Source organism: Cimex lectularius, unplaced genomic scaffold, assembly GCF_000648675.2.
Source record: "Cimex lectularius strain Harlan isolate CLEC.00 unplaced genomic scaffold, Clec_2.1 scaffold60, whole genome shotgun sequence".
In the NCBI taxonomy this organism is placed as follows: Eukaryota; Metazoa; Arthropoda; class Insecta; order Hemiptera; family Cimicidae; genus Cimex; species Cimex lectularius.
This window is the reverse complement of record NW_019392643.1, coordinates 1,436,231-1,449,278: the sequence shown is the minus strand read 5'-3', so window position 1 is coordinate 1,449,278 and position 13,048 is coordinate 1,436,231. Positions and strand designations below refer to the sequence as shown.

Below are 13,048 nucleotides of genomic sequence, written 5' to 3'. Positions count from 1 at the left end.
ACTTCATATTGGAGGGAATAGGAGAAAACTGTTTCGTTGAATTTAATTATATCAATTGCAATTAAATTATTATATTATTTTATTTTATTGGCAATAATGGATCCATCATACTTCGTATGGGAGGGAATAGCAGAAGACTGTTTCGTAGAATTTAATTATATCAATTATATATTATGCAGGGTGGACGACCAAGACCCGAGGGGTTAAATGCCTGGGTAGACTCGTACCCCATGATTATATCAATTACAATTAAATTATTATTTTCTTTTATTGGCAATAATGGATCCATTAGAAGAAGAATTAACACCATACTTCATATGGGAGGGAATAGCAGAAGACTGTTTCGTCGATTTAAATTAATTACAATTAATCATTAAATTAATTTATTAGTTTAATTACTTAAATTATTAATTAATTTAATTAAATTAGCAATAATGGATTCATCAGACGAAGAATTAACTCCACACTTTATATGGGAGGGAATAGCATAAGGCCGTTTCGGGGAAATTAAATAAATTAAACTATTAAATTATTTATAATTAATTTATTATTTTAATTAAGTAACTTATGAATTAATTTAATTTAATTGGCATTAATGGAGTCATCAGAAGAAGAATTAACACCATACTTCATATGGGAGGGAATAGCGGAAGAATTTAATTAAAGTAATTAAGATTAAATTATTGATTAAATTAGGATTAAATTTAATTTAATTGGCAATAATATCGAAGAAAAAATTTGAACAAGTGCTATATATATTGGAATCCGACGGTTTATCAGTATTATTTTTACAATTGGGTGCCAAACCGGGTAAATTACAGATCCTAAAATAATTATAAAATAAACTAAGAAGATATTTTAATGTTGAGTAAAATCTTTTTAGCTAATTGAATTATGCATTTTAGAAAAGCCATTCTACTAGGAATTTTGATTTTAGAAATGGCGTTGATCATAAAAGCTGCCCTTCTGAGAGGTTTTTTGTTTTCGAGATATGTACATACTTATGTTAGGCCATGTCTTGTCAAAAATTCTGGTGAAGAAGTAAAAACAATGAATTTTGGGCTGCTGTAGGAAGGAAGTCCATGTCTCGACCACCTGCAACCGCTAAAAAACGCTCGTCGATTTGAGCTTTGAGGTCAAACCCGATGGCCCCAATGGCCGATGGAGCCACACCAGTTTCAAAGTGTAGCTGTTACGACATAAATTCGTGAGGATGGTGGGTCGGAGGGTGTCTTTCATGAGGGAAGGGATAGGTGGTTTCGTTCCGAGGGTGGGACGAGTCGAACGATTGGTGGACGCGGTGGTTGCGGTCCGGAGGCGGGTGTTGCGCTACCTCGCAGTAACGCCCTTCGGCCAAGCCCCGCCTTCCGCCGACTGGGAAAAATCCCTCTCAGCTTGCCTCAGTCGTATGCCGTTCGTTGGTGACGTCCTATGTCCGAGGGCCGTGACGTCGTGTCATTCACATACTGAAGAGTGAGAAACGAAATGCGACTGTCCACGTTTGACATGTGACCCGTTTCGATCCGGGGTTCGGACTATGTAGATAAATGTTATGGTGAATTCTCCGTGAGTGAGGTTTTTAGACTAGTGGACGCCGGGTTGAGGTACTGGATTGTCGATCGGAAGAAATGCTCGGGGCTCAGCAGTCGCCGTCCGGAGGTGGGCCTCTTCTTCCCAGTTTCGGATTCACGCAGGACCAGGTCGCCTGCGTCTGCGAAGTCCTCCAGCAGGCCGGCAACATGGACAGGCTGGGCAGGTTCCTCTGGTCGCTGCCCGCCTGCGAAAAACTCCACAGCAACGAGAGCGTCCTCAAAGCGAAGGCCATGGTCGCCTTCCACAGAGGCAATTTCAAAGAACTATATAGGATTTTAGAAAGCCATCAGTTTTCAGTGCACAACCACGCCAAACTCCAGGCTCTATGGCTCAAGGCGCATTACGTCGAAGCGGAAAAACTGAGGGGGAGACCTCTCGGCGCCGTCGGCAAATACAGAGTACGACGGAAATTCCCCCTGCCTAGGACCATCTGGGACGGAGAAGAGACCTCTTACTGCTTCAAAGAGAAATCCAGATCCGTTTTAAGGGATTGGTATGCTCACAACCCCTATCCCAGCCCGAGGGAGAAAAGGGAACTGGCCGAAGCGACCGGCCTCACCACCACACAAGTCTCAAATTGGTTCAAAAACAGGCGGCAACGTGATAGAGCCGCAGAACACAAAGACGGGTAAATAGACTCTTTTCTCTTTAGCCTTAAATATTTACTAACAACCAGGAAGGACGACACATCTCTCAAAATAGTTAATTAATTTAATTTTTATAAATTATTAAAATGATGAAACTACGTAATAAACTGCTACTAAAACCAGTACTGGTTTCTTTTCATCATAGGAAAAAAATTACTAACAGCTTTTTTATCTATGAAGCTTTTCTTTTAGCCTGAAATTAAAAATACAAAAAACAGTTTACAACTTTTTTCACTAATTGGCAAATTTATCTTTGTGATAGCAGAACCGTAAATTTCGATCAAAAAGTAATACAAAGTCTGTTTGAGGGGACACCACCGTTTATAGGACAGTCGTAGATGCACCGCGGAGATTTTTTACATAACTAATATCTCTATGTAGCGTCTCTAAATAAAGGACGAGGGTGAAACTACGTTATAAATTTGCTATTTTGACCGATGGCAACTAGTTCCTCTTTTAAAATAGGACATAAATTCACAGGCAAAAAATTGTTTTATTTATGGAACTTTTCTTTTAGCCGGACATTAACACAAATAAAGGAAGGATACGTACATCCTTAACAAAGGATCTGATAAAAATCTTCAAGATGAAAGAAGAACTCAACATAACAATTGCACAAAAGACCGATAATGGTCGCGCAAGGGAATAAAAGACGCCGACTTCTAATATCCTACAACCTATAACCTACAAGTAAAAGTAGACTTCTCGATTTTCTCACCTGTGCCATCTGGATCGATATGCCACCCGGATCTTACAACACAGTTAGCTGCCCTACCACCTCAGTTTGTCTATTACACTATATTTCATTTTTAAAAACCGTGCCTATAACAATTATCCTTCTAAGAATTTGGGATACGATAAAACGCCTTAAGCTTACCAAAAAGAGATGTTTTTCTCCAGTTCCGTATGGTCCATTCGAGTCCTAAATAATAATGGAGAGTGCACAATAGACCAATATTGGTCGCGCAAGATCGTAGAAGAGGCCGATTTCTACAACCTGCAACCAATAAAATTTAATTAACAATTATAGCCTTTTAAGTGGCTTACACCGCTGCAGTCTAGGTGCACATGCTGTCTAGATCTTTTGAGTTTTAAATAATAACGTAGATTGCACCATAGACCAAAATTGCACGCAGGGGGTTGTAAAAAGGTCGACTACTAATATCCTATAATTTTTAACCTTTAACTAACAATTATAGCGTTCTAAGATGGTTATAATTTGTGCTTTCTAGATGGTCATGTCTTTTCGATCTTTGGAGCTTTACATAATAATGGAGATTGCGCAATAGACCAAAATTAATAGACAATAGAAGGCAGTAGACGCAAGGTCGTAAAGAAGGCCGACGTCATTTGGGAATTACAGCTGCATCCCAAATTATTCACACAGGAAAAAAAAACAGGCTAACGTCTTTTTAGCATACTATTTAGATTTTTTACATGCTCTTGATGAAAAGTTACAACAGGTGTACCCTGTGTTAAAAAGGCGACACTCGCTTTCGGTCCGAAAGCCAGTTTTTCATGAAGATAACGGCCGCACGGACATTTACCATAGACCCAATATTGGTCGCGCAAGATCGTCGAAGAGGCCGATTTCTATAACCTACAACCAAAAAAATACAATTAACGATTATAGACTTTTAAGGTGTCTTACACCACTACCGTCTAGGTGGACAGCTGTCTAGATCTTTAGAGTTTTAAATAATAACGTAGATTGTTTAAGATGGTTAAAAAGTGCAACGTTTTAGAATAGGGTAAAAATTTGTTAATTGCTTTATTTATGGATTTTCTCCTCCTTTTCCTTCCTTTTCTCACCAATTGGCAAATTTATTATTCGACCAAAAATTAGTACAAAGTCTGTTTGAAGGGCCACCTCCGTATAAAGGACAGTCGTAGATGCACCGAGGAGATTTTTTACATAATTAATATCTCTATATAGCGTCTCTAAATAAAGGACGGGGGTGAAACTACGTAATAAATTTGCTATTTTGACCGATGACAACTAGTTCCTCTTTTAAAATAGGACAAAAATTTGCTGGCAAAAAATTTGTTTATTGCTTTATCTATGGAGTATAAAACAAAGTAAATAACATTGTTCAGCATAGTAAATACAGTTTGCCGTACACGAATAATAATAGCCCAAGAAAACAGAAATAAAAGTATAAATAGTAAAACAAATTATTTTTAAAAAGTCACATAACAATCAATAATCTGTGCTAATTTTATCAGTCTTATCTGTCTAGGCTATACTAGGCTATCACTAGAAAAAAAATGAATCCTTTACAAGCCAAAAGAAAATATTTCGCGGTAAAAATGAAATTTTCAAGTACTAAAACTTCAAAAATGAAGAATATGGTGATAATACACCAGAGCACAGACACCAACTGACAATGCGGTTGCGAATAATTCATAAGTCTTATGAATTTTAAAGCAAATAGATTCCTTCGATAAATGGAATTATCCATAATAATAATCCATGAAATAACACACAGTTCAAAGGGCGTGAAATGACCTTAGCCGTTAAAGCGCCCTTAAAAATTAATAATAATAACACACAGTTGAAAGTGTTTAATTAGCACTTAAATTGAAGTGTTAATAAAGGAGAATCTTGAGTCGAATTGTTAAACCACTTTGTAATCTCAATTTTCAGCCAGTTCCTACTTTCATCTTATAAAATGTTTGATCAAATTGTTCTGTACGTTAGTACGTTCATGGTTAATTCGTCATAGTGCTTCTATTTTAATTTTACACCAATAGGAATTTCATCTGCCATGAGTTAAAGATCTGTTACGTCGTTTGATATCTTCCATGATAATGAGCACTGCACTTCTTTGTGCTTTTCGATTTTTTTTTCCAATGCTTCTGTTTTGTATGGCTTCACCAAATAAGAACAAATACTTCTAATCGATCCTTCTGCTGCAGTAAATACTACTCCAGGTGCCAAGGGTTAATAAAGCATTGAAACCGGCGCATTCCCCGTGTTTAATTTTATTAAAATTGTCGTTCATGACTAGGTTGAGTTTCTATTGAATTTAATTGTACTGCTCATCTTCCTAATTACGGATACTGAGTGTTCTCTTTGGTAGGCACATTTTGTTTGCTAGTCTTGTCCGATTCTTACTAGATTTGGTGTTACCGGTGTTCAGGGTGGCAAGGTTTACAAATTAGATTTTCGATTCCAGCTCTGACAGGAGGTCATTCAAAAGTACTGTCATGAGTGAACCCTAAGGGCGTCCCATCGTGATGGTTCTTACAGATCCTTACAGAGATAACTTCTTTCCAAAAAGGATGTTACTAAATACCCTTAGAAGGTTTTTTTGATGTTGGCCAATGAAGTCCATGTCAACCATGGTTTTTGTGTTTGACTTAATTTTAACGCGTACATGTTGTCGCTTTGTGGTGGAACATGTTATTGGCACCTTCTTAGCATTAGCTTTTCTAATATTGGCAGTAAAGAATGAGACTATAAATTGGATGGTCAGCTGGTCTGATATTTATACTATGAGATGATGTATGTACCCTGCGGTCCCGTGAATTAAAGATCCGATGTGGACATTGCTCGATATCCTTGCATGATTATAAGCAATAAACTTCTTTGTGTGATTTTCATTTTTTCCCTAATGCTTCTGTTTTGCATGATTCCTGAAGAATCCTTCTGATGCGGTAACTGATGCCCCAGGTGCCAAGTTTAGAGTTCGTTGGTCATTGCCACGCCAGGTATGTTGGGTTGATGTAGCACTTAATATTCTACTGCCCATTTTAATTACATGTGGCTACGGATGTTCCCTTTAGTATGCCTATTATTGTTATGCCAATCACATTATCTAAATTGAGTCTGTATGGTCTGTGCTGTGCTTTTCCGATTTATTTCAGGGTTGCTTTTGTTTATCCAATGATCAACGTCGCAAGGACATAAACGCTCCTGTAGCTCCCAGCTCTAACAGACGTCAAACAGTACCGTCATCAGAGGAGCTTGGGAGGACATCCCTTCTTATTATCAGTTTTTCTAATTCCTAATATTGACAGTAGGGAGATGACTGGATGGCCAGCTGGTCTACCATTTTACACCATGAGCTAATGTAAAGTTCTGTTGAGTTACGTTTATGGTGTTCTGGTGTCCTAGATAGTGAATTTTCTATATACCAGGTTGAGGACTATTTTTTTATCAATGGGTTTGCCGATTGCTACTTAGTTAAAATGTTGATAATATTCCAGTGATTTAATTGTATTTTGTTGAGGTTCTGCTTTACCTGGTACATTCCGATCATCCTAGTCTGACTATTGCAGTTTCTCCGTTTTTAGTCGGTGATTGGTCTCCGTGTTGTTTTGTCAGTCGTGTCCCTTTTTATTGGTTTGAAAATGCATGAAAATTCCAGACAGATGACATCGGCCAAGCGGGTCAGATATAGCAAATAAGCATTCTGGGGCAATCTTAAACGACAAGCCATATGGAACGTGTATAACTTCTTAACACTTTCCTGTCCAAATCTTGCAAGGGGATTGTTCCGATGGTAGAACTAATTCTCTAGAAATGTGTAGAGATTAGTGACTGTTAATCGATAGTTATTCAGATATCGTGAGATGCGGTCGGCTGTGACTTGACTGACAGGGGCACTCTCAACACGACACGCAAGGATGGCACAATTACACAGAAGACAAACACTTTGAGCCCTGAAGATGATCTCAATAAAAGATCGAAACGTTGGCACGATAAAGAAAATGTTTTTCTGAAACCTACATCACACCCGACCGCATCTCACGATATCTGAATAACTAATTCTCTAGGTTTGACCATGTCCATGACTGTAATACAAGAAATACAAAGCGAAACTTTGACCCGTTTTACAACGTACGTCGGCCCGTTTGGCCATGTGCTTCACCTCGGGAATTATTCCAAGGCTGTATATAGGATTATATTTTTAAAACAGAATGAAATCATTTCAGACAGTCCCGGGCCTATCTTTCCCAAATCCCTTTTTAACAAGGGGCGCGAAAAGATGACAAATGTGTTAGTTTTCTAAATAAAATTATTTAAAACTAACTAATTGTACCCAATCGCTTTGTGGTACACCATATTTGGCGTTGGTAAAGCCCCAATCAGCGATTGTAACTCTTCTTATTCTCGTTTTAATGATTTTGAAAAAAGTTCAAACAAAATATAAAGAAAGCCGGGTTTATCGTGAAAATTCACTTAGTGACCACCAAAGTTAATACTCTGCATGGAGGTGTTTTCTAAAAGTTGTAAATACTAAAGTCACCAAGAATAAACAGACGGTTAGTAAGTCCTCTGTTCAATGGGGTTGTAACCCAGGACAGAGCATGCGAAGTTCATCAAATTATTAAAACTATGAAGTCTTATGACTAGAATAGTAGGACTGCAGATATTACCAGAACGAAGAAAAAACAGTGGAATATCTTCTCGTTGGGTGCGAAGGCCTGAACGATTCATAAGCCCTTAAAAAAGCTTTGAGATCTGATAAAAATCCTCAAGCTTAAGGAAGAGCTCTAGATAATAATTGAGATTGTGCAATGGTCCAATATTTGTCGCGCAAGATCGTAAATGAGATCGACTCTTATATCTCCGACAACTTATAACCTATAAATAACAATTATAGCCTTCTAATTTTTTTAAATTTGCGGTTGTGCCTTCTAGATCGACATGTCACCTGAATCTTACAACACATTATAGACACCATACCACCGCAGTTTGTTTATTACACTTCATTACAATTTTGTGCACTGTATCACAATTTATCCTTCTAAGTTTTTGGAATCTGATAAAAAGCTTTAAGTTTAACGAAACGGTCTGAATAAAATGGATAGTGTACAAAAGACCAATATTTGTCGCGAATGGTCGTAAAGTGTAAGTGGGTTTTACAAAGATAAATTGTTTTTTCAAAAATTGTGTTTAGTTTTGAAGTGAAACGTCGAGTTTTTGATTTAACCTTCAAAACCAAATAAAGTAAGGATACACACACCCTTAACAAAGCTTTGGGATCTGATAAAACTCCTCAAGATGAAAGAAGAACTCAAAATAACAATTGTACAATAGACCAATATTGGTCGCGTAAGGGCATAAAAGTCAACCTATAACCTACAACTGACAGTAGTCCTCTCGTTTTTCTCACCTGTGCCATCTAGATCGATATGCCACCCGGATCTTACAACACAGTTAGCTGCCCTACCACCTCAGTTTGTCTATTACACTATATTTCATTTTTAAAAACTGTGCCAATAACAATTATCCTTCTAAGAATTTGGGATACGATAAAACGCCTTAAGCTTACCGAAAGGAGATGTTTTTCTCCAGTTCCGTATGGTCCATTTGAGTCCTAAATAATAATGGAGAGTGCACAATAGATATTGGTCGCGCAAGATCGTAGAAGAGGCCGATTTCTATAACCTGCAACCAATAAAATTTAATTAACAATTACAGCCTTTTAAGGTGGCTTACACCGCTGCAGTCTAGGTGGACATGCTGTCTAGATCTATTGAGTTTTAAATAATAACGTAGATTGCACCATAGACCAAAATTGCACGCAGGGGGTTGTAAAAAGGTCGACTACTAATATCCTATAATTTTTAACCTTTAACTAACAATTATAGCGTTCTAAGATGGTTATAATTTGTGCTTTCTAGATGGTCATGTCTTTTCGATCTTTGGAGCTTTACATAATAATGGAGATTGCGCAATAGACCAAAATTAATAGACAATAGAAGGCAATAGACGCAAGGTCGTAAAGAAGGCCGACGTCATTTGGGAATTACAGCTGCATCCCAAATTATTCATTTCCTAATATGAATTCCTATTCCTAATTCATAGTTAGGAAAAAAACAGGCTAACGTCTTTTTAGCATTCTGTTTAGATTTTTTACATGCTCTTGATGAAAAGTTACAACAGGTATACCCTGTGTTAAAAAGGCGACCGGATCGTAAGCCAGTTTTTCATCGAGATAACGCCCGCACGGACATTTACCGATTCGTGTGATTTATTCTTGAGGAGTTCAGTGTGATGAACTGCAGTTCGGCCTTCTTCCGATCATCCTGGTCCACCTAAACTGTTGTGTTTCAAATTTTTGAACATTGTGGTTTTAGTTTCTAACCGGTAAAAATCCTCATGGATCTCGTTGACAAGACATTATAGTTATAGTTACTATTTTAAACTTTACCTACTTTTCCTTTACTGTCAGTGAAGAAAACACGATATGCTTTTTTTCAGACTGAAATACAAAAATTTACCTAACGCGATGTAGCGAATTAGATCCAATGTAAAATGAATTAGACACAACGCATCTTGCTCATCCGGTATTAAAGATAATCTACAATAAATAAAATCACCCCCCAATGTGATGCCACACAAAGGCATTGTAGTTTTTTGAAAGAGAATGTCGACAACACAAACGGTACACGTTCCCTGTCTGGCAATAACTTGTAACCGTCGACGACCATTATTAGTGTATTGGGCATTCTCCATCTTTATCTAGAGATCTTAGTTAATTTTGAAGTTTTTATCAGATCCTAAAAACTTCGAAATCTATTGATAGTTACTGACATAGTGTATTAAAGTGTAATAAGCAAACTGAGGTGGTGTGGCTGCCAGAATGTGTAGTAAGGTCCAGGTGACATGTCGATCTAGATGGCTCACGCAGAAAAGTAGAAGGCTGCTTTTATTTTTAGGTTATAACTTGTAGAATATTATCAGCCGGCCATTTTTACGACCATGCGCAACAAATTATGGTTTATTATTCAATCTCCTTTATTATCTAAAGCTGTCGTTAAGATTTTTAACATATTCCAAAAATTTGGAATGCTATAGTTAATTTGTGACACAGTGTAGTATACTGTATTAAAGTGTACTAAAGAACCTGAGGTGTTACGTGTTTTTCTTGGCTCAAGACTGCATGTCGATCTAGACGACTCAGGAGAAAATAATTGGAACGCTAATATTAGTTATAGGTTATAATTTGTTATAATTGTTGTTGAAGTAGTCGACCTTCCGCGACCAGTTTTGTGCGAGAACTAGAACTAGTGGAAACCATCTTAGAAGGCTATAATTGTTAGTTACAGGTACGTAGGAAGGATATTAGAATTCGCATCTTTTACGACCTTCCGCGACCAATATTGGTTTATTGGGCAATCTCCATTATTACGTAAAGCTCCAAAAATCCCAACGGTATGTCCATCTAGATGGCACTGGTGAAAAAACGTTATACAGCTGTGATTGTTAGTTATGAGTTGTAGGATATTAAGGTTTTTATAAACTTGGACAACCAATGTTGGTCGAATGTGTAATCTCCATTATTATTAAGAGCTCTTCGTTATTCTCTAAGCTTAAAGCTTTTTATCTGACTCCAAAAACTTAGAAGCCTATAATTGTTGGTGTGTAAAAATGTAATAAACTAATTGAGGTGGTGAGGTGGATAAAATGTGTTGTAAGATTCAGGTGGCAGGGCGATCTAGACGGCACAAGAGAGCCAATCTATGTCTACTGTTAGTTTTAGGTTGTAGGATATGAAGAGTCCACCTTTTTTACGACTTTGCGAAGGCAGTATTGGTCTATTGTACAATTGTTATTCTAAGACATTATCTTGACGATTTTTCTCATATAACAAAGGTTTGTGAAGGGTGTGGGTTCCTTCTTTATTTTCTCGTGTTTAAAGCACGTACATCAAGAAGACAAAGTATGACTTCAAAATTAAACAGAAATTGTAACAAATCAGTATTATTTTGTTTCTTGTAAAGACCATTTAGCCGTCTCTTAAGGAAGGTTAAGTCATAAAGGCAGAAAAGGATTTAACAGTTATCTGCCTAGTATTGTCCCCACGGCAATCTTCACGCCTTCTAACTCTCATTATCATCGTCATCATCATTTATTAAACGAAAAAGGAAGAAAAAAAAGTTCCAAAAGATAGGACGTACCTGGAAATCCGTGACATACAGACGGGTTACACCTTCTTACTTTGGGTTAGATAAATAGCCCCTGAGAGAAGAGAGCACGTGTTAAAAGAGCGATACTCGACGCGATAACGGGAGAGAAAAATTTTAAACGTTATTTATTTTAAAGCTGCGAGAAAGAGGTTTGAATGGGTGGAATGCGGGGAGAGCGAGACGGACGTGATACCCGATACCCCCGGCTATCTCATACGACCATCAGACAGACTCCCAATTTGCCAACATGGAAATTACTTATTCCACTACACGTTGTAACTCAGCTCTTATGTATATTACGCTTGCAAATGGCCGGTTTGTATTTTATACAATATTAATGTGTATTGCTCCTGGAAATGGCCCGCGTTGCCGAGTTGAGGTCACCAGATAGACTGGAAACAAAATCAGCCGGTTATAAAAAAAAAACATGTTTTGTGACATAACATGTCGCTCTGGGACATCAAATCATATCAATAAAACTGATAAATATGGATATAAAGTTTTCTGTATTATAAACTACTATAAAACTATAAAACAGTTGATTTTTATAGTTTTAGCACCATAACATGTAGGTGTTTTTTTAAATAATTTATTTATATATGTACATATACAAATATTACAAATATGTGGTGTATGTATTTTTTTCTTCTGGCCGCGGAGCACTGACACCGTGGTCAACATTGTTTCGATACCATCGTCGTTTAAGGCGACGTGGTGGGTTCTCAGGTTGAGAAAGTGTGCATAAATCTTTGGCAGTAGGGTTAGGATTGATTGGAAGCTTGGTATGAAACTTTTGTACGCGAGAACGGATCACCTCAGGCAAAAGGTATGTTGAGGTCGTTGTGGATGAGCGGAGCTGGTATCTATTGAAAACTGCTTGAGTTTAGACGGTCGAAACCGATTTTGGTTCGAAAAGTCTTCGTCGCCAGTACAATGGAGTACAGGATGGAAGCTAGAATGAGTGTGGGACGCCGGTTTGTGTCGGTTGTATCCGTCTTGTCGTTCACATTTAGAACCAGTCTTTGATAAAAGTATTCTTGGGTGTTGGCAGTTGATAGGATAGGATTCGGGATAGAAGATGATACTAATAATGGTGATTGGATATATAGGAGTAGCAGTATAAATAGTAAAAAGGATGGGACCTAGAATGGTGCTTTGTGGGACGCCGGCTTGAATTGGTCAGATATCTCATAGTTGTAAATTCACTGATTGGATGTTTGGGTATAATTTTCAAGAACAAGCTTCAAATAAACTTTTAGTTGGATTATGAAGTGGTCCGTATCAAACAATTTGTGTTCTTTTTATGTATTATTCAGGATTATATCCATATGAAATCATTTCATTGACGGATCAAAATGGACAATAGGACGGATTGCATTTGATACAATTCCCAAACAAACAATAGCGTCACGTACAAGGTACCCAGGGAATATAGTGTATACTCGGCGGAATTAATGAGGAACTTAATTATGATTACATGATGAATGTATATGAATTAGGATTACACATTTTTCTGCTTTTTTGGTAAAGGGAAGCTCGGATAACTATTAAAATGAGACTGGCCATAAAAGAGCAAAACCGGCCACGCAGGATGGGGAAATATTTGAAGCTCTTATCCCAACTTCGGATGCGAACAACGGCATAAACTTTAAAATTAAAATAAAAAGTGGAAAAAAGTACAACAATGCTTGGTCACAGATCTTTTCTAACCACTCTATTAACCCCCCGCTTAATAATTCACCATAGTTTTCGCATTCAGAATTCAGATAGAGGGACAAAAAGGTAGAGAAGCAACCATTTGTTTTGTGGTTCTTTTTATATGATTAACCGCGAAGGAGTTATGTGTGTTCAGTGTGTAACAAACAAAAAATTTAGAACATACA

At 37.4% G+C, this 13,048-nt stretch overlaps 1 protein-coding gene across 5 annotated transcripts in view; it reads left to right on the top strand.

Moving 5' to 3' along the window:
* Positions 1 to 1,407: 1,407 nt before the first annotated feature.
* Positions 1,408 to 13,048, top strand: part of LOC106661091 (homeobox protein SIX2-like) — a 32,135-nt gene continuing 20,494 nt past the window's right edge. For all 5 annotated transcript variants that reach the window (XR_002910919.1, XR_001339632.2, XR_001339631.2 and 2 more), the window contains exon 1: positions 1,408 to 2,221. Coding sequence is in view for 2 of the 5 variants with exons in the window: in XM_014384245.2 (XP_014239731.1) it covers positions 1,629 to 2,221 (593 nt within the window). In the remaining 3 variants the exon portion in view is untranslated. The remainder of the gene's footprint in view (positions 2,222 to 13,048) is intronic.